Below are 21724 nucleotides of genomic sequence, written 5' to 3' on the forward strand. Positions count from 1 at the left end.
TGCTTGAGGTGAATGTTAAAGTCGTGTTACTTTCGGTGGAATTTAAATTCAGCTTTGCAAACTGTGAAAATTACCTTGTTTTTGTCCAACGAGCCGGCGGCAACTTTAAAATGAAAGTTCCCCTAAAAAGTCCGTCCTTATCCATCTTTCCGCCATAGACGATCTCCTTTAGTTAGGATAGATCAAAGACATAAACATAGACTCTCCTATAGTTAGGATAGATCATAGACATATATACAGACTCTCCTTTAGTTAGGATATTTCATAGACAATAACAGACTCTCCTTTAGTTAGGAATAGATCATAGACATATACATACTCTCCTTTAGTTAGGATAGTTCATAGACATATAACATAGACTCTCCTTAGTTAGGATAGATCATAGACATATATACATAGACTCTCCTTTAGTTAGGATAATCATGACATATATACATAGACTCTCCTTTAGTTAGGATAGTCATAGACATATAACATAGACTCTCCTTTATTAGGATAGATCATAGACATATATACATAGACTCTCCTTTAGTTAGGATAGTTCATAGACTATATACATAGACTCTCTCTTTAGTTAGGAATATATATAGACATACAGACCTCTTTAGTTAGGATAGTTCATAGACATATATACATAGATCTCCTTAGTTAGGATAGTTCATAGACATATATACATAGACTCTCCTTTAGTTAGGATAGATCATAGACATTATCATAGACTCTCCTTTAGTTAGGATAGTTCATAGACATATACATAGACTCTCCTTAGTTAGGATAGATCATAGACATATATACATAGACTCTCCTTAGTTAGGAGAGATCATAGACATATATACATAGACTCTCCTTTAGTTAGGATAGATCATAGACATACATAGACGCTATTGAGCAGGTTGGTCCGTTGCTGCGATACGTTAACGCGTCCACCATATTAGATGTGGCAGATCTGCCCGTAAAGTAAAACAAGCAGGGCGCCCAGGGCGCAGTCTCCGTGAGGGCTTTAAGTTAATGCCTCTTATACACCCATTCACACACACACACTAATATATCTGGGAAACAAAGCTCTACTTTGCCACATCCAAAATGGAAGATTCAAAAAAAGATATTGATGTGAAATGCTTTGTCCAAAGTCTGTGGACTGATATCTGTAACTTTTTGCTATTTTGATACAAAGAAAAGAAACTATGTATTATGTCAACCTCTATATTTTATTAGGAAATTTCACATCCATAAATGTAAATTTCAGGATTCATCACCATCATTTAAGCTATTTTTGATGGAAGTTGATTATTATTTTAAGTCTCTTAAGTTAATTACTAATAAAAAAGGTCTATCTATAATGCATTTTCATGCAGATATTTTCAACCAATAACCTGTCACAACAGTTATGACTAGAACTTTATTTATATGTAAGATTACAAAGTCTGTCACATCAAAATTTTATTTCTGCTTTTTTGTTTTCATGCTCTTTCTTTTTGATCCTTACATCACTATCATGTAACTATGTTACTATTGTACAATGTCAACTAGTATGACTGAATTTCTTATTCGTTTGTTTGTTCTTTCAATAAAGTTTGAATATATATATATATCTTCAGATTTTAATTTATCACTATATTTATTGTATTTTTAAACTTCACATCTGTACAAACGCTGTCATGTTCTCTTGTGTTGGTTGTCATCATCATCATCATCATCATCATCATCAGTGAACAGACTGTTACATAATGTTTAAAGCCATTTGCAGATGGTTGGCAGACAACATGCACAATCCGATAACAAATCCTCTCTTAGTGCTGAGTGGTAGGATATTGACACTGACGTTGCCTGTCACTGTCTGCTCAGTGGGGCTAAATAAAAACATGAAGGTCTAAATCAGGGGTGTCCAAAATCCGTCCCCGGGGGGCCAATCAGATTTGTTTTTTTATAATTCAGTATTGTCAGATACTGCATGACTGGGCAGATTTGGCTTGTTTAGTTGGTATAACGAAGCATTTGAATGCACTAGACCAGGGGTCTTCAACCTTTTTCAGCCCCCTTGGTCTAGAGACAAACAGAACAGAGACCCACGTGTTAAGCCTGGCCTAAAATAACTTTTATATTTACTTTATTCATATTTTATTTCACCTATTTAAATACTGGGTTATTAGCCTATATATGTTTATTGATTATTATTTTTTTTAAGTTGCATAATTATTACGTCAATTATTATGACAAAAATTGGCAGACCCCCTGCAGTACCTCTGCAGACCCCCTAGGAGTCACACACCCCTGGTTGAAAACCCCTGCACTAGACGTTAACCTCTAAGGCCATAACTGCTGGTGTTATGTACCTGTAGATTTGACACAAAATATTCCTTTCTGAATGAACTTCAGACCGGTTCTACTGGAGTAAGAGTGATAATGTTTGAAAGTTAAATGTTAACAGACTTTTAAAAATGTTTAAAAATGAACATGACGATTTGTACAACTTCATGCAAGTTTCCGTACAATTTCTTCTGCAGATGTGAAAGAACAAGAAGCATTAGTTTTTAGATTGTTACAGAACAGTGCATTTGGTCTAAATGGAAGAAATCACAACATTTGGAGGTGAACCACTGTATGTAAAAGCATTAATATATGATCTGGTGGCGTGTGCACAAGTTATAAGACTGACTGTTTTTAAAAAATAAATCTTTATTTTTCATACATCAGACTCAGCAAGAAAATATTCAGTTAATAAACCAGTGTGTACTTGGCAGAAAATTTCAATCCCATGTTGTGATTGTAAGCAGGTATAAGACTGAAACTGCATTGCAAACATAATAAACTATAATCATACACACATAAAAGGAACTACAAGCAACACACACACAGATTAAGCTCCACTCCAATCAGCCCTATATTAAACAAAGGGTTTACATCGAGCAGGATCTCCAGGTGTCATAAAGTGATGTTGGATTTTGACGACTAACTAACCAGCCTTGATCAGTGTGACAAATTGATGTGCTCAGAAGTCTCGCACTCTTTATACCAAAGTGAAACACTGCGAAGGCACTGGAGGTTTGTTTGGAGAATAGCTGCTCCTCTATGTTGAAGCCATCCTTTCTCTTTTGCACTAAAAGATTACACCGTCAAACACAGACGTACATTATACACAGGAGACGACTCAACTACTGTATACAGAAAAGACCGTACAACGCGGTCACTTCCCTTCCAGTGGAGGGCTCACTACATCACTTAAGGCTTTCATATCCTGAACATTTGCAATTGTTATCTTCATCCATCTGTCGTTCCATTTCAAAACACCATAGACTTGAAATGACAACACTAAGAACGGAACACATTTAAGCACAGTAAGTTTCCTTTTCTTACTTATACGATTAAAATGCGTTGCGCATTTCAAGTCGCGCCACTACGGTGCAGGCATGTTCTGCTCATTGCTGAGTGGCTGTTAAGATCAGTATCCAACTGCATTGTCGATAATCAAGCGTCTTCTCTCGGATCAGTCTACAAACCGCTTTACAAATAGTACAGAGAATAAAAAAAAACATTACAAATTGAAAATTAAACTCTTCTACAACAGGAAAACATTAATAACCCAGATCCAAAATTAATATGCATATATACACACACACACACATAATTAAGAAAAGCTACCACATATTGACATTCACAAAATCAAGCTGAAAGTGGTCTTAGACTAGAAAATCAAAACATATAAACCAAGCTGAGACACTGGCCATGACATAAACGATTACATAGCTACTTTCATCGAGAAGAGAGATTTTCTGCTCCTGAGGTCCCTCAGGTCGTCCGATGTGTTAATGCAGATGCTAAATCACCAATAAAAGTACAGCCGATTTGCCCGAGATCTACGATCCTACTCTAAAAGCTTTCCTCAAACTGAAAATACAAAGCGTCCACATCCTGTCACTGTGTGTAGCTGGTGAATTCGACTTATTCCTTTTAACTAGTCCCAGTTAAACGTCAGCCTGCGGTGACTAAAATATACAGATCTTCTCCAGTAAAGGGATCATTGCAAATGACACACAGACAAACTACTGCCACAATACTCAGTGATTAGAACCATTACATGACACAATGTTATGAATACATGTAACTTAGTATTCGCCAGCATCAACTGTAGATCAAGACTCCACCACCGTGAAAATACCCTCCAATCACTGTTTCTATTATTCCTGCATGGATTCAACATCCGTTTCATAAATAATCATACATACCGATCTCAACAATAACGCGCAGTCAGAGAAATAAATGTGCTACTGTCATTGTATAGCCTGTTTGTGGAGGCATCTTTTGATAACATCATAGAGAGATTACTTTAAGTATGTTTTAGCATACCAAAATCGGCAACTTTGTCAGCAGCCTATATATATATATATATATACACACACATTTTCATATTATTTTTTACAGTCTAAATAATAATTTCAAGGCTGCAACGTCATCAAGAGATCTGTGACAAAGTCTGTCAAATGAAATATATTCATCTGTCTATTTACATATATTATATATTTACACATATATATTCTTTTACTTCAAGTTTCATATGTTCCTTTTTTTGCTTTATTTTGTTGACTTTGGGGGAATGTTCTGTTCTTTGCCACTGCGTCTGGCTCCCCGCTGTGGGGAAAACTGTTTCCCTGCATTGAGGCCTCTCTGATGCTCCCGAATCTTCAGCCCCGCACCTCCAGATTTGGCTTGGCCGTTCGCCCCTCTGAAAGAGCGCAATGGTTGGCGAGGGGGGCGGCTGTCTCCGGATTTCTCTGGTTTGTTCGTAGTGCGCTTGGGGTTTGGGTTGGGCCTGGGCTCCTCGACCCGGTTAACCTTCAGCTCTTGCAGGGGCTGGCTGGGTGATGAGGCGGAGGGCGAGGGAGAGGGCGTCTGTGCCGGTGGCGGGTCCTTTGCCAGTCTCTGGCACACCTCTGCATAGCTGAGCTTTCTTGACCCCTGGTTAGAAAATAGTGGGTGAAAATTCAATATTAAAAATGTAAAAATAAATGATCAAAATTAAGCTGATATTGCTATGAGCTAATGCGGCGTCCCTCGGCCTTACCAGGTCTGATGTTGGAGTTGGGGGTAATGATGAAGGTGCTTCTGTAGAAGACTGGCTGCAGGTGGAGGGAGCAGGTTCAGAGGCTGTCGGGGAGGCAGCGCGCGGAAGAGAGTTATTTCCATTGGAATCAGCGGCTCGGCGTTATCCTCTTCCTTTATTGGAGAAGCGACACTAAAATCGACAAAAATAAAAGATAAGTCATCTTCCATGTACGTGCCCTTTTTATTCACAGACGTTTTTTTATTAGTTTGAAGTCAACTTTACCTTGAAACTGGCGGTTCCACTGTTTGTGGTGTCACTGGAGCAGGTTTAGCAACCTGGGTCACAGGATCAGGTTTGCTTACAGTATCTTCTGCCACGTTTGCGTGTTGGGTCTCGTTAACGTCTTGGCTCACAGACTGAAATGATCAGGAATTCAACAAAATGATGTAACTTGAACACTGCTTACAACGGTCTTCAGAGTAGAAGGTATCAAAGAGGATAAGATATCTACCTTGTTGGTAACTTTTAGGCCACGGACAACGTCAGAGAGGCGCATCTCTGACATGGTCTCTCCCTGCACGCTGACCACAGATCCCGGTAAAGGAGGAAAGTTGGTGGCTGCCAGGTCGAACTTTGGTGGAGGTGGTATCTTGGCCTCCATCAGAGGGACAAGCCTCTGAAATGTTCGTGAAAATTCCAAGTCAAATGTAAGATAAGAAACACTACTATCCTAACGGACGACAGACTCAGGATATCATGGGTTAAACACAGTAAAAGGAGGGAGTCTGCTGACCGTTGTATGTTCATCTTCTCTTTTCCTCCTCATGCCTCTGTGGCTACTTCTCCTACAATGAAGACAGATCGTTTACATTAGAAAATGATTCACAAACTACTCACTGCACATTAGCATGTCTCATTTAGTTGTAAATCTTCATCTTCAGTGTTAATAAACAGAATGATTATTCATTACCTGCCCCGCCCGGACCCGTTCACATATCCACCGGGTGAAGTGTCCTTAAGGCTGAAGGAGGGCAGAGAGGCGGTCACTGTCCCCGATGTCTGGAGGGACTGTGGACTCAAGGGGCCAGACAGGCCATCCATCAGGGGAGGGGGTGCATCTCCAGACCGAGGGTGACCCCTGACATTGTTTCTGTGTGTACACAAAGAACACACACACCTTTCTTATTATTGAATGGCAATGCCGTGAAAAAGCACATTTTGAGGATACGGTCTAATTACTTGAAACCATCTCTCTTCCCTCACTTATTGTTTCAGAGGTCCCTGTGACTGTACTAATTTAGTTCATGTCACATCTCTTACACAGCAACCCTTCACCAGAGTCTTTTCACTTCAAAGACTTTACACAGGCTTGCTATAATAGCAAGGGCATGTGTGATTCATTTAAAATGATATGAATACAGACTGTGAGAGGGGGAGAGACTAATTAAAACCCTTTAAATGTGAGAGTTTAAGACTATTATGAATGAGAGTTTGTGTCATCATGACTTGCACTTACCGATTCCTGCCCATGTGTTGATGGGCGTTCATGTTTCCTTTGTAGTTCCCCTGACTGCTGTAACCATTCATGTATCCATTGTTCGGGAAAGGTGCCTGGATATCACAATGGCAGAGAATTTAAAATTAAAATTAAGTCACCTCCAGAAAAATGTGAACAATGCATCTGTGTATGAGCTAAAGCTGAGAATATGCAATATCAGACACTGCTGCGACCGCCGTGATACAACTGAATACTTCTGGACAAAAAGAGACATTCGGGTTCTCACCAGCGGCGTTTCAAAGTATGGCACGACTGAAGGGTTCCAGGAGGGGGAGACCACGGGGTACACGGGGTATTGCTGCTGAGGGCTGTACACCTGCTGCACGTAGACTGCGGAGCCATACTGAGCCTGTGGTTGGGCGTGCTGACTGTACACGCTCGAGTCCACGCTGCGGAAGCCGTTCTTACCAAAGAACGTGTTGATGGCCTTTATGCGGGCCTGGAGGAACAGAGAAAGAAACAAGAGTATGTTTTACTAGGAATGAAGATGTGACACCTCCGGCGAACCTTTGATTCATAGCGTTATATCTCTGTCCGTCCTTTAGTCCCCTCAGATCTCATAGTTCCGAGTCATTAGGCCATAAAACACTGCACTGACTAGGGGAAAGAAGGCGGAGGGAGAGGGAGTGTAAAAAGGTGGACGAGGGGCAGTAGAGGGAGGGTGAGAGAGAGGAGAGGAGAGGGAGAGCGTAGAAACAACAGATACAACAGACAGCTACAGATGGAAAGCTCCTCCCAGCCAGCGACAGTGCCTATGGGTCCTTCCAAGCGCGATACTGATCATCACTGGGGCTTAGACAGAACCGTCACATCACACGGTCTCATTAGTTTTATTGGGGAGGGAGGGAAAGGGCACACAAGGTCAAATCAAAGTCCAGCTGGAAACAATGTATTAGATACCTGAACTGCAAAAAAAGGTAAATGTCACATTGCGATAAGAAGGGCAATCAAACTGTCTGGAGATATGGCTGTGCAACTGTTCTGACAAACAGCTCCTTGCTTATCGGGTCTCTGTACACAGAAATCCCAAGGTCAGGCTTGAAGCTAAACAGCCTAGCCTCGGGAACAGTGACGTGATGGCTGACAGCCAGTCTAGTGTAACACGAAGCTTGCCAAGTTCCACGGTGCTAAAGTCTAAACTAACAAGCAGCAGTCTGAGATAACCAAGTTAACTTAGCAGCGTACTAAAGACAGTCGATCATTTGTGCATTTGATTGACAGAACTTACCATGATTGGCTTTCCCTGGAACATTTTCACTTCCTCTCTCAGGTATCTGAGAGCCTGAGGACCAGAAAATTAAAAATAAATATTAATTATTCAGCAAAACATGTGCAACTTTCATTTGCACATACTCAGATGAAGTTACTCTCATTTTCTCTCAAAGTGACCAAGCCGTTGTAATCAAGAATTATGAAATTGAAATGTTGAACATGCACCAAGGTCATGACAGTCGCTTTGGTTTCAAAGAATAATGGAACTACAGCAAATTAAATAATATTTGGCACAATGATAAAATAAGAATTGTACTGTAGAAACTGTATCCTAACTTTAAAATGATAGAGCAAGTTTGTCTTAAACAAGCCATGTGGTTTTTAAATGTAGAGACGTACCTGTAGTGCATCCATATCTGACTGAAATGTTATGTACCAGTTGCTGTTGTGTGCAAACTCGGCACTTAACACTTTTGGACAGTTGTCACTCTTAAAAAGAGCCTCCACTTCCTGTGAGAGAGACGCAAGGCACACATTAAAACATTTCTGCCTCTAATATTGAATATGCTTGTGTTTGTGCAAACAAGCAAGTGTAAGTGTAAGATGGGTGGTTGTTGTGGAGGACTGTGCTTGGTATGCAGCATGAAACTTTCTTTACCTCGACTGGTGTCGTTTCTGGCACCTCTCTCAAAATGATGATGCAGCGACTGTGGTTTGGACGAACCTTCTCGCCAGTTTCATCGACTTGCACCATGGGAGAGGCTGCAACAAAGACGCAAGTGTTTTTATCATTTCATGGTCGCTAATACACACACACACTGTATGTTTTTGGGAAACTCTCTGGAATACATCTGCACCATTTTAACGTAAATTAACACGGAGTGACACGTTGAAATTCTGGCAAGCTTTCTCAGTGTTCTTATCAACACAACCAAACCCTGGTTAGGACGACCATGATGAGCTACACCCACACTTTAGGGTTTACTCCCTTGGTAAGCAACAAATGCTCCTTCACTTTAACACCACCCATCAACAGAAACCCACTGTGGTGGCAACCTCATGTTGTGGAGATCTTAGCACTGACACACTTAATACATTTAATTGTTACTGATGACTCTGCACGCCTAAACAGAAGCCTTGCACTTTGTGTGTGCGGCTTTTGCCTAGTGCTTTCATTTCTTATGCAGCGCTGGTACCTCGCAGTATGTCCAGAATGAGGTCCATGTCTGTGCTAAGAGCTTTGATGTCCTCCATGCAAGCGATGGTCCAGATGGGAACAAACTGATCACTGTCCATCTGGGATATGAGGTACAGGTCCTTAGACAGATTCTCTCTGCAAACACCAAAAACATTCATTCATTCTGTGCAGAGACTTAAAGCATACATTTGTGTTCTTTCAAGTTTCACCCTGTAGGAAAATACTCATAGCAAAAGACAGAAACGCCTTGGTTTAGACTGTGCTCGAACTAAATCACGTTTGGCCCAATTAAATGGGGAAAAATCCTCAAATCAAATTACCAACTCAAAGAATCTAATTTAATTGAAGGCTGTTCGTGATTCATATGACTAAATGTAGTTCAGAATATAATACTCCACTGAAATTGCTGGTTCAGTGCAGTTATGAAACACACCCCAAGTCAATTCAGTTAATCGTTATTAATGCTGTTCTTGTAGCTGTATGCACACGTACATACACTGCAGCAAGTGTAACAAAAGTATACAAGAATGTATTTGTTTTGATTCCTCAATGAAACTTCCAAGAACAGGAATTAACACTGCAAACAGTTGCAATTTGTGGTATAAAAAAAACGACTTTGTACATTGCTACATAACAAAACTCACCTCGAAAAGCAGAACTCCAGCTGTTTCTTCAGAGACTCTCTCAGGCTCTCCTCAGACATCGGTTGTTCCTTAGACACCTCTGTGTCTATGGCTAACTCGCATTGGGGGTCAAAGACTAAATAGCTCATGTCAAGGTGGTCAACGCCGTTCACAGTGCCATCTGTGGGCACAGGGGCATAGTCAGCAGTGCTGTCGGGGTATTCAGTGTCGCATCCTTTTCCCCCTGAAGAGGAATCGTCTAAGTCACCTAAGACAGAGGAGGCAAGCGTTAATGAAACGGTTGTGAAATAACCGTCGAATTCAGACAACATCTAATGCTCTTAGTCTTTGCTGCGCAACCCCTGACACCAAGACAGTTTCCTTAAATACCACGTCTATCTGTGATGATCTTGGGTAATGCTCAGTAAATACTGTACATGTCTATATGTGTTACACACAGAGTACGGAAAGACACAAAGAACTGAGTAAGCTCATACCGTCTGTCATCTCGGCGGGAGGAGGGTAGGTCAGCAGCCAAGGAGAATCCTCTGGCTCTTCTGGGATGTTATCCTGGTGGGCAGGGATCTCCTGCCAAACTTTGGCGTTGGGGTTCAGACCTGCTCCCTTTGTGGTAACCTGGTGATTTTAAGAATATTCTATAAAAAATAGTTTTGGGAACAAACATTACAGCGTGTTGCAGGAAATACATGCAGTGACAGTAGGAAAGCAGTATTTTGATCATTTGCATGTTCTGAAACATTACATGGATTTTCCTGCCCTGCAAATAATTTACACATCCATTAGTCATTGGAAGAAATTGGTAAAAAAAAAAAGTTTTTAGTTTACAAAAATGGAGCCACGATTCGGAGATCAGGGCGGACTTTGGACTTCAGATCATCTGTAGAGAGCGGTATAGTTTCCAAACTAGAGGCGAATAAAGTATCTTTGCAAAAGCAAACACACAAGCCTCTGGAGAATAACTGCTTCTGTGAACGCTTTCCAAGACTACAGATAATGCAGCCTTTAAAACAAATAGTTTAACATCAGTCACTCACCAACAAAACTATAAAAACATAAAAGAACACAATGCTAGGGGCGGTCGGTGGCGTGGTGGGTTAAGCGGCCGCTCCGTGTGTGGAGGCTATAGTCCTAGCTGCAGCTGGCCCCAGCTCGAATCCCGCATCGGATGGCCATTCACTGCGTGTCACTCCCCCTCTCTCTGCCCCCTGCTTCCTGTCTATCTTCAGCTGTCCTATCATTAAAAGGCATTAAAAAGCCCAAACAAATCATCTTTAAAAAAAGAACACAATGCTTTTACCAAATAATGTGCATCTCAAATGTGAGAGGGGGAAAAAAGCATGAGGGGAAGTGAGGAAAAGGTCAGCATCCAACACAACGTAATGAGTATGGTATGAAAGTTATTCACGCACATGCCTTAAAAAGTTCACACTCTAACATCATACCTCAAAATAACTCCATAAAAAAAACCCAGCACAACACTCAGGGCTGACTCTGTTACTCTAATAGCCAATCCAATGAATGAAGCCAGTTGATCCGAGCTGCTGTAATCCAGCTTTCCGTCTCTTTACAAGGCCTCACAGCTCTTCACTCACAAACAAACCCGTCTTGACTGTTCATTGGCTTTCCCTCTATCAGGGGCCTCGGCTCCTCCTCTCCACACGGTCACATGTGACCATACATGGCGCAAATCTGCCTCTGAGCTCCGGCGTGACTCGAACAAGACAATCTGACCTGTCATCCATTGCAACAAAAAAAAAACGACCCAGTCATTGCTGCTAAGCACTTTATGAATGTAAATAACACAACCCTTTCTGTGTCATTATGGAGATATATCCAGTTGAGCTGCTCTGGGGGGTTTTGTAGCGAAGCAAAAAAAAAAAAAAGTATCGTGACTTTGTCGAGGAAAGCACATGGTTGCCGACGTGCCCGTGTGTGTGTGTGTGTGTGTGTTAAACAAGACATTTCTCGGATTAAAACACAACCAAATCTGAACACAGTTGATCGATTACAAAGCCATCTTCATGTTCATCTTTAAATATCGACATGTCCGCGTGTGTGCATAGCAATGACCTTTAAACAGCTTATTTAGCTGCAGTCGTGTAACAGCTAACACTTCACAAATCACGTGTAGTGCTCGCTACATGTGTAACATAAAAAGGGGGATTAAATAATTCAAGAACAGTGCAAGTTTTAATTAAGCAAATGTCAGCGTTTGATATATATATATCCTTAAACACGTGTCGGTAGGACGTGTGCGTGTGCTGTTTCACCGTCTATATTTTGACTAGCGGCTCCGTATAAATAACAGCTAACTAGCTTAAGTTTACTAGCAGACCAGTCCGAGCCGGCCTTTCTTTTTAAACACTCCTTAATCTGAGCTCGTTTGTCTGACAGGTCACAGGTAACTCGTGTTCAACCGTGTGATAAACGTTTAAAAAGCATGAACTTTAAAGTTAGTAACACGAGTCAAACAAGGGGAGGAAAGGACGCAAACAGGTTGTTAGCCCACCGTGTTTCCAGGCCCTAAAAAAAAAAAAAAAAAAAAGAAACTCACCATGCTGCTCCGGCTCCTTCTTTATATGGCGTCCTCCTCAAAGATACAAGAGATTTAAACACCCTGCTGCTTTTTTTATTCTCCTGTTTAAAAAGAAAAAAGAAAAAGGCTGCTCTCGACACTTTTTATTTAAAGCGGCGTCGCTTTCTTAACTGCCGTCTCCCTGGTAACGTTCAAACTGGCCGAACGTGCTCAAACGGTTACGTCCGCGCGAGCCACCAACTTTCAAACCGTCGACTAACGTAAATAAAGTTCGCTTGCTTTTTAAGTCAAAACGACTAAAACATATATAATAAATATATTAATTCGCTCTGCAAGTCCTCATCCCCCGTAGTTCAGCTTCAAAGCACGGCTCCATCCAGCGTGTGACAGCTGCGTCCTCTGTCTGCTTCTGTCCGTCCCAACGAGGCTGGCACTCCGCCTCCACCTCCAGCTACCTCCCCGGCAACAACAATGCTAACGCCGCAGCGTAGCGACCGACTGACTGTGACCTCTCCGAGGAGCGGAGACAACACAGACCCACTCCGCGCTTTGTATTATTAACTATGTGACACAAAGAGTTAGTCAACGTATGCTGTAACTGACTTATGTTTCACCTGACTGTGCAAACAAACCCGAGTTAGTATTTCTGGCTTCGCGTTGTTTGGCGTGATTCCCAGGCTAAGTGGATAGGACGTGACCCCGGATAACTTTGGAACCGATATGGAGCCCAGCCTTGCATCAGCAATGGAGGCCACTGCCGAGAACTATTTGCTCTAACTGACTATTTAAAGAGTTTAAAGTAAACAAATCGGCATGTGGAGCATGTTCATGTGAAATATGAAATATTATTAGTATTATTGCAAAAAACATGATGCAGAAACGTGCAAAACCGATATGATTGTACCATAAAACTACAGTTACACGTTTATAACATCATTTTATTTATTTAAAACCAGTTTATTATGTAATAAAAATACGTTTATTCACTATTTTTCAGCCCAAGGACCGAGAACTATTTGTTTTAACTGACTATTTAAAGAGTTTAAAGTAAACAAATCGGCATGTGGAGCATGTTCATGTGAAATTACAAAGCTGTCACATCATATATTATTAGTATTATTGCAAAAAACATGATGCAGAAACGTGCAAAACTGATATAACTGTACCATAAAACTACAGTTACATGTTTATAACACGTGCTTAATATCATTTTATTCATTTAAAACCAGTTTATTATGTAATAAAAATAAGTTTATTCAATATTTTTCAGCCCAAGGACCCCCTACATGTGTCACATTTTAAGCCTGGCTTATAATAACTTTTATATTTACTTTATTTAACTTTTATTTCACCTTATTAACCTATTTATATGCTGGGTTATTAGCCCTATATGTGTTTATGATTGATAAAACATTCAGACATAATGGAATAATTTAAAAATAGTAACAGTTTTTGTCAAAAGTAGCTTTTTATTTCATATCAATGCTTGCAGTTTACTCGTCATTCTTATTATATTTTTTAATTCTCACAAATTGTCGATTATTATGACAAAAATTGGGGGTCACGGATCCCTGGTTGTTTAGATTAGAACTGTGCTGAAGTAGATTTATAAACACTAAGTAAGCGCTATCGTAGTCTGCAGTCCTGTCATCGTTTCTGCCTTAAAGACGCTAGTGATTTCACTCGTAACTCTTCTAGTCTTCTGAGTGCAGGCTTGATAAAGTCCAGTGACCTTTTTTGTGACCTTCAATAGACCCTTCTCACAGCAGCCATTTTGACATGACATAGGGTAAAAACAGGTGGTACCAATGATACTAATAAAAAGGTCCTGTTCCATTCAGGGTGCTGCTGTGGTGCATGTTAGGTCACTGGAATATAGGATAAACCGCACCTTAATTAGTATCACCATGGTCATGTCGTGTTGAAGAATATGTTTGCATTTGTGAATGTGTTCATGAAGTATGATTTAACCCTAGAACACTAACGTCAGGTGATTTTTACTGACACAATTCTTGTCATGTGATTTTCATTGTGTTGCTGCTGTCTGAGTTGTATGGGTCCTTGGGTAGCTTCAGGCTGCTCACTGATGTCATTCATGGTATGTTTGTTTCCCTCCTCCCATCTATGGTTTTTCACCCGGCGTTAGTGATAGAGAGTGCCATTTTTTGTCTATCTACAATTTGATGCAGGAAGACTGTGCCTTCACCAGACAAGGCTCACATGTCCTAGGAAGGGGTGGACCAAAGACCAAGTTCCCAGCTCCATTATTTTTTTTTGTTAGGAAATTTCTCATTAAGGATTACCTGATTTTTCAATAATTTTTAAAGGGTCCCCATTGGTACCTTTTTTTTTATTTTATGTGATATTGTATATTGGGAAATTAAAGAAGAGTACTACAATTTGGCATACAGTGTTGTACTTTTACATAAATTGATGTAAACTGTATTTTATCCGGGATATTATATCGGGTAAAATATACCCTACGTTAGTGATGGTGTTACTAATTTTAACGTTAGTGTTCTAGGGTTAAAAAAAGTCTGAAGGTTCTTAGTCATCCAGGTCATCTTTCTTCAAGAGGGTTAAATCTGGGGCAAGTGGACAGCACATGTGGCTCCAACAACCATTGTCCACACCGGCGCTCAGGTGACCTGAACGACTGTCATTCATCTCTGACAATAGTCATCACAACAACGAATCAAGTGGAATAATGGGCTGGTCAATGATCCTGCCTAGGACAAATAATTGGATCTCCCCACCGGTCGGCCAGAACCGAAGAAGCCTCTCGGATGAGAGACGAAACATCTCCACAGATCTGCAACCAGGTCCAGCTGCCCCAGATTGAAATCTGATCAGGTCTTGGTAGTGTACCCCACTGATAAATACACAACAATGAAAGACACACGCTTCTTGATGCACAGTGACCTATTTATTTAATTATGCAAACTAATTAAGACACCCAATTCAATTAATTTAAATTTGACCAAGTACACATGTACATGTACACCATGACACATAGCCCACTTGTAATTTTGGGTTTGTGCACAAACGTTTTGCTTCAGTATTTCACATATTACATTAGTGGAGGGCAGTTTCTTGTCCTACAACAGTAACCGATGTTTTTAGCACACAAACTTAAAAATCCCCCCCCTCAGAATCATGACGAGTGTAAACAGGTGTTTTCATTAAGCCTTGGTGGTCCCAACCATCTGTGACGCTTGCTGGCTCTGTTGTAGTTGCTGGATCTTCACGTTCATTACTTCGATCACAGCTGCGAGACAGAACACAGAGTGTGAAGTAATATGTGAGCTAAAAGGTTTAGTTGAAAAATAAAAAAGAGGGAATATATGATGGTGTGCTCACCTTGTTTCATGGCATGTTTTTCCTGTAGGGCTGGTTGTATTTTCTCTATTTGCTTTGTGAGGAAGTCTATTTTGCGTTTGAAGAATGCCTTCGAGTCTTCCACTTTCTACAGGAACAAACAAATACAAAATATGAATACATTATTGGAATAAATGATTTTTTTTTATGTATGGACTTTCAAATGCTAATATATTTGCCTTTTCAACATAGTATCCAGTCCCCACATCCACTAAAACATTTTCCACGTCGTTTAATGATCCAGGGACGTACATCTGAAAAGAAGAAACGTCAAGGACAACACATCTCCGAGAGACACGACTGAATTTAAAGCAACATTGTCTAAGTTTTCTACCATGAAATAACAGATTTTAAATCATGTTGATGCTACACTGACACTTAGTCACACACCTCCAACTATTTCAGTGATTTTGGTGACATTGGATCATATTTTATGGAGAATATGTTCAGTTTTTTCCTCTGATGCGGCCCAGAGTTAATAGTTATGGAATAGTTAAATAACCTCATGTGAACTATAGCTAGCTCAGTTTGTTAGGCGGGCTGCCTGTGAGCTCAGAGAGCAGAGAGAGTGTTTGTTTTTGTCCCACAGGTAAATGCCAGAACAGAGCTGAGCAAGCGAGCAATGTAACCAGGCTCAGCAGTTTCTAGAGACATAATGACAGACAAAAAAAAAAAAAAAGGCCCACCGAGATGTTTAGAAGAGAAAAAGATAAAGTGATTGAGGAAAAAGCCGCTGGGCAATAAAATAATAAATCCGGGACTGACTTTTAGTCGTCGGCAAGAGCTTTGTGAAGTTAAAGTCTGAAAGACAGACGTGGAGCTGGACTTCTTGTTGTCAGACTACTAAGAAATATCAGCTGGCTGCTATGACCCGTGTTGTTGCACTTGACGGATTTTTAGCTGGTCGTTTCAGAATAAAGGAAGGATACAGAGCTGGTCAGTGGCACGAGCAATTCTTTTCCTGTGAGAGAGAAAACAAAACAAGCAAAAAATAAAGCAGCAGATTCACAGACGTGGTGACTTTTTTGGATGTACAGCACTCCCACTGAAGAGGACAATTTTTATATCAGTGTGACTAAGATGAAAAGACTAGTGACGAAAAATTTCAGAATCACTTTATTGGCCCGGTGTGTGTACACACACACACACACACACGAGAAATGAGTCCGGTTCACTGTGCTCTCTATTGTACATACAGGTATAGACATGCAGTTTACCAAGGAACATGACAGGCAGGTACAGACATGAACATAAAACTTGGTGGAATAAATATGGTTTCTACAAACGGTAGTGCTCTGTACATGAGGTAGATGGATATGACAGTATATACAATATATAATAATATATAATCTCTCTGTCATTGTCGTGCTGTGACTTTCATTCATCTGTTTCCAGTCTAATTTAATTGTACACAGTCCTTTATCTCCATTTGTAGTTCTGTCTCATATTCTTTAGAAAACATTTTTATTTCTACGGTCACTTTCTATTTTTTTATATATAGTCTTTGTATAGATGTTTAGCACGGGTTAACCTCTTAACACAGCTTTATATTTATTTTCTGTGCAAATGTTTAGTTCCTCTGTGCATATTTAAATCCTCTGCAAATGTTTAATTCCTCTGCAAATGTTTAATTTGGCTACAGATGTTTAATCTCTCTGTACATATTTAAATTTAGATCTATCTCAGGTCAATTTTAACGTATGGTTACTGTGTTATCGGTTAATTCTAATGTATGCGTTTGCATGCTTCTATCTATCTATCTATCTATCTATCTATCTATCTATCTATCTATGACAACATTTACATTTTTACATACAGAAGATGTAGTCTTACTTGTCTTATAAAATGATGAACCACTGTTGACACCATGTAGAGTGTTGATTTTATGTCTAGACATGCATATATGCATATATATATTTATTTTTGCAGGCAGTGCTTTTTATTTATTTGTATTTATTTATTTTATTGTTTTATTTATCTTTCTATTCTCTACTTCATGTTGTTGTTGTGTTTCTATTGTGTTTTATCTTGTTGTGCAGCCCTTTGTAAACCTTGTGTTTGCTAAAAATCGTGCTATATAAATAAAGTGGATTGGATTGTTGAGCTGAATATTTATATTTATTTATATCAATCATGTCATGTCATGTTCACTCACCTTTATTGTTTTTGTTGAGGACGTTCAAACTGTCTTTGGCTTCCACATACTTGGTCTGGACCACTTTGAGCTGACCTATTGAAGACGTCAGGAACTCAATCTCCTGCAAAAACATGTACAGAAACAAACAGAGAGGTCAGAGAGGGAAGACACAAAGAGACACAAAGAGACACAAAGAGACACGAAGAGACACAGAGAGACACGAAGAGACACGAAGAGACACAGAGAGACACAGAGAGACACGAAGAGACACGAAGAGACACAGAGAGACACGAAGAGACACAGAGAGACACGAAGAGACACAAAAAGACTCGAAGAGACACAAAGAGACACAAAGAGACACGAAGAGACACGGAGGGGGACGAAGCGACACAAAGAGACACAGAGAGACACAGAGAGACACAAAGAGACACGAAGAGACACAGAGAGACACAGAGAGACACGAAGAGACACGAAGAGACACAGAGAGACACAGAGAGACACGAAGAGACACGAAGAGACACAGAGAGACACGAAGAGACACAGAGAGACACGAAGAGACACAAAGAGACACAGAGAGACACGAAGAGACACGAAGAGACACGAAGAGACACGAAGCGACGCGAAGAGACACGAAGAGACACGAAGAGACACAGAGAGACACGAAGATACACAGAGAGACACAAAGAGACACGAAGAGACACGAAGAGACACGGAGAGACACGAAGCGACACGAAGCGACACAAAGAGACACGAAGAGACACGAAGAGACACGAAGGGACACAAAGCGACACAAAGAGACACAAAGAGACACAAAGAGACACGAAGAGACACAAAGCGACACAAAGAGACACAAAGAGACACGAAGAGACACAAAGCGACACAAAGCGACACAAAGAGACACGAAGAGACACAAAGAGACACGAAGAGACACAAAGAGACACGAAGAGACACAAAGAGACACGAAGAGACACAAAGAGACACGAAGAGACACAAAGAGACACGAAGAGACACAAAGAGACACGAAGAGACACAAAGAGACACGAAGAGACACAAAGAGACACGAAGAGACACAAAGAGACACGAAGAGACACAAAGAGACACGAAGAGACACAAAGAGACACGAAGAGACACAAAGAGACACGAAGCCACACAAGCCACACCTGTCAGCTGCACCGTTAGCTCCACACGAGCTAACCAGCTGCCTCCACCCTCACACTTTCATTCATTCACCGCCCTCACAGAGTCCGCACCACAGAACAACAGTCCCAGTTCAAACACAGCAGACTTTTTTAATGTTACCTGGTCCAGCTGGGTCTTCAGTCCCTCTAACTGAGGCAGGGAGAGGTCTGTGAGATTCACCGCCATGTTGGAAGCGCGATGCAAAATGACCCCGAGCAGCGCCGGATGTGTTTCCAGGGTGACGGAGCCGGGCGGGCACTGCTCTGAAACACCGCCCCCCTGTGGACGAGACACGTGGTGGCACCTGCTCCCGTCTCAACTTCAATTTTATTTATTTTTATATATATATCACCTTTCATACAGAATTGTAGCCCAAAGTGCTTCACAGAGCAGAGTAAGAACAGAAATAGACAACAACAGAGCAGCTGCATGAAAAACTAGAAATTAGAAGAAAAGTAAAAAGCATAAAACTACAACAATGAAACAAATAATAAGAAACATTAAGATCTATAGGTACAAAGCAGAATTTAAGAACAGTTGCAGTGAAAGTAGATCAGACCTGTGCAGTGAATAAGTCACAAGAAAAAAAACAGGGAGTGATCAGGAGGTAAAAGCCTGGCTAAAGAGATATGTCTTAAGTTGTTTTTTAAAAATGTCTCTAACTTTCTTACTTGGTTCATTAAAAAAAATAAAAAAATAAATGATTGGTAATGATAAAATAGAGATGGTTTTAAACAATACCAACATTCATCACTTTAAGCATGTCAGCCATATAAAATAAACATACATGCATTTAGGGTGACAATGTTAAAGGTCCATAATATAGCAGACAAACGCATACCTGTTTTCATTAGTGCATAACACCTAAGAAAATAATAATAATAAAATAATACATGTTATTTATAAGCGCTTTTCTGGATACTCAAAGACACTTCACATTATAGTCTATATTATATAAAAAACATAACCAAAACATCATTCTATCACCTTAGAAATATCACCAAAGTCAGACCATTCATCAACAAGGCTGACACAGAAAAACTAATTCATGCTTTTATTACTTCAAGACTTGATTACTGTAATTGCCTTCTGTCTGGTCTTCCTAAAAAAAACACTAGGCTGCTTACAATTAATACAGAACTCTGCAGTACTAACAAAGACCAGACAGAGGGCACACATAACTGGTTACCCGATTTTAAGATTCTCTTATTGGTTTTTAAATCACTGATTGGCCTGGCACCGACCTACCTCTGTGACATGCTACAGAGGTATGTACCAAGCAGGTCCCTCAGATCCTCGCATCTGGACTCTTAGTTGTCCCCAGAACCTCCACAAAGAAGTTTGGTGAGGCTGCTTTTAGCTACTGCGGCCCCCATCTCTGGAACAGCTGCCTGTGGATCTGAGGGACTGCACCACTGTAGATTTCTTTAAAAAACAACTTAAGACATATCTCTTTAGTCTGGTGTTTACCTAAGGTGTCTGATCATTCACTGCTGAGTTTTTAGGTCCTGATCACTCAATGTTACTTTTATCTCTGGTGCTTATTCACTGTACACGTATTATCTACTTTTACTGCTTTTTACCCTATAGGTCTTAATTTACTTCCCATTTGTTTCGTTGTAGTTTTATGCTTTCTACTCTTCTTCTAATCTCTAGTTTTTCATGCAACTGCTCTGTTGCCTTAAGAACTGTTAGTTTTTGTCTATTTCCGTTCTTACTCTGCTCTGTGAAGCACTTTGTGCTACAATTCTGTATGAAAGGTGCTATATAAAAAAAAATAAAGCTGAAGTTGAAAAAACAACATCAAAGCAGCAAAACAGTGTAAAATAGTACACTAAAACACAAGACTAAGCTTAACATTAAAAGCCATTTTAAAAATGTTGTAAAAATTAGGATTATACTGGGGTTCAGATGTTTTAATTCATATAGTGTGTGTGTGTGTGTGTATCCTGTCTTTTGCATGTCTCGTACACTTCCCTTATTTGGCCTGTGTTTTACTGAGGCTGGCAGGGAGAGATAATTATAAATCAATAGTACAAGGACAGGAGAGAGAGGCTAGGAGAGTATCATTTGGATAAGGAACATTCTGTTCATTACTGAGCAGAAAACCAAAAAAGGATGTTATGATATTATCTGTATCAGTGGGGAGGTGTCCGAGACAGCCCATTAAAAAAAAAATGTATAAGAACCAACTGTTAGAGCTCCTCAGGGAGCCTTTTCTCTCTAGCACTGTTAAACGCTCCTTCTTGTACAAGAATAATAAATTCAACTTAAAACTTTGATACTTTGAATTCAGTCTTCCTTATTAAAAGGTGTGTTTTTGTCAGAGATATGAATGTTCGGAGGTCAGTACAGTCATGAGGCAGCTACAGCTTGGTCCTGGGTGGTGGAGTCAGGAGGTTTGCATCAAATCATGCAATCATTATGTTTTTGTTATCGTGCTACAGATGCTGAGGGTCTTCTTCCACCGGCTCCATGTTTCTACAGTAGTCCTGAATGGACAAACTAAACAGTCTTTAATTTGGGCCTTTTGTCTTTTTCGTGCATTTCTACTTCACTGTGGGAACGAGAGCGAGGCAACAGTTTTGCAATCAGCTACTGCACCGCAAGATATCACGAAATCCTGTCAAAAGGGTAATTTTCATTTCTAAACTGAAATTTTAAAATAAAAATGTAATGCGTCAGTCACTCACTTCTTCCACTGTGCCATCATACAAAGACAGAAATTGCAAACTGGCTTTTTAAAATTTTAAACATAAAGTCCATTTCACATCGTCATTCTACAGATCATATGTGGGACTGAAAAGTTATTTTGTGCTTTAATCCTGGCAGTATGTGTTA

The 21724-nt window shown here is 40.2% G+C and overlaps 2 protein-coding genes across 4 annotated transcripts; both read right to left on the reverse strand.

Moving 5' to 3' along the window:
• Nucleotides 1-2661: 2661 nt before the first annotated feature.
• Nucleotides 2662-12840, reverse strand: larp4ab (La ribonucleoprotein 4Ab). Of its 3 annotated transcripts, XM_027279424.1 has the most exons (16): nt 12822-12840; nt 12208-12290; nt 10130-10268; nt 9654-9900; nt 9008-9144; nt 8470-8573; nt 8211-8321; nt 7828-7881; nt 6826-7038; nt 6558-6652; nt 6012-6191; nt 5835-5886; nt 5553-5717; nt 5324-5457; nt 5060-5230; nt 2662-4953 (listed from the first exon to the last, which is right to left on the reverse strand). In XM_027279424.1, exons 2-16 carry the CDS (start codon nt 12208-12210, stop codon nt 4833-4835), a joined length of 1926 nt encoding a protein of 641 aa, XP_027135225.1. In that variant the 5' UTR covers nt 12211-12290; nt 12822-12840; the 3' UTR covers nt 2662-4832. The 3 variants fall into 3 exon arrangements, with proteins under 3 accessions (XP_027135225.1, XP_027135226.1, XP_010744648.3); XM_027279425.1 differs by lacking the exon at nt 12822-12840 and having other exon boundaries at nt 9654-9813; nt 12208-12774; XM_010746346.3 differs by lacking the exon at nt 12822-12840 and having other exon boundaries at nt 12208-12773.
• Nucleotides 12841-15093: 2253 nt separating this feature from the next.
• On the reverse strand, nt 15094-19134 carry pfdn5 (prefoldin 5). The gene is made up of 6 exons (XM_019271860.2): nt 19004-19134; nt 17723-17825; nt 16497-16528; nt 15747-15821; nt 15550-15655; nt 15094-15457 (listed from the first exon to the last, which is right to left on the reverse strand). Exons 1-6 carry the CDS (start codon nt 19067-19069, stop codon nt 15372-15374), a joined length of 468 nt encoding a protein of 155 aa, XP_019127405.1. The 5' UTR covers nt 19070-19134; the 3' UTR covers nt 15094-15371.
• Between the last annotated feature and the right edge of the window lie 2590 nt (nt 19135-21724).

Source organism: Larimichthys crocea, chromosome VI (genome assembly GCF_000972845.2).
Source record: "Larimichthys crocea isolate SSNF chromosome VI, L_crocea_2.0, whole genome shotgun sequence".
NCBI lineage: Eukaryota > Metazoa > Chordata > Actinopteri > Sciaenidae > Larimichthys > Larimichthys crocea.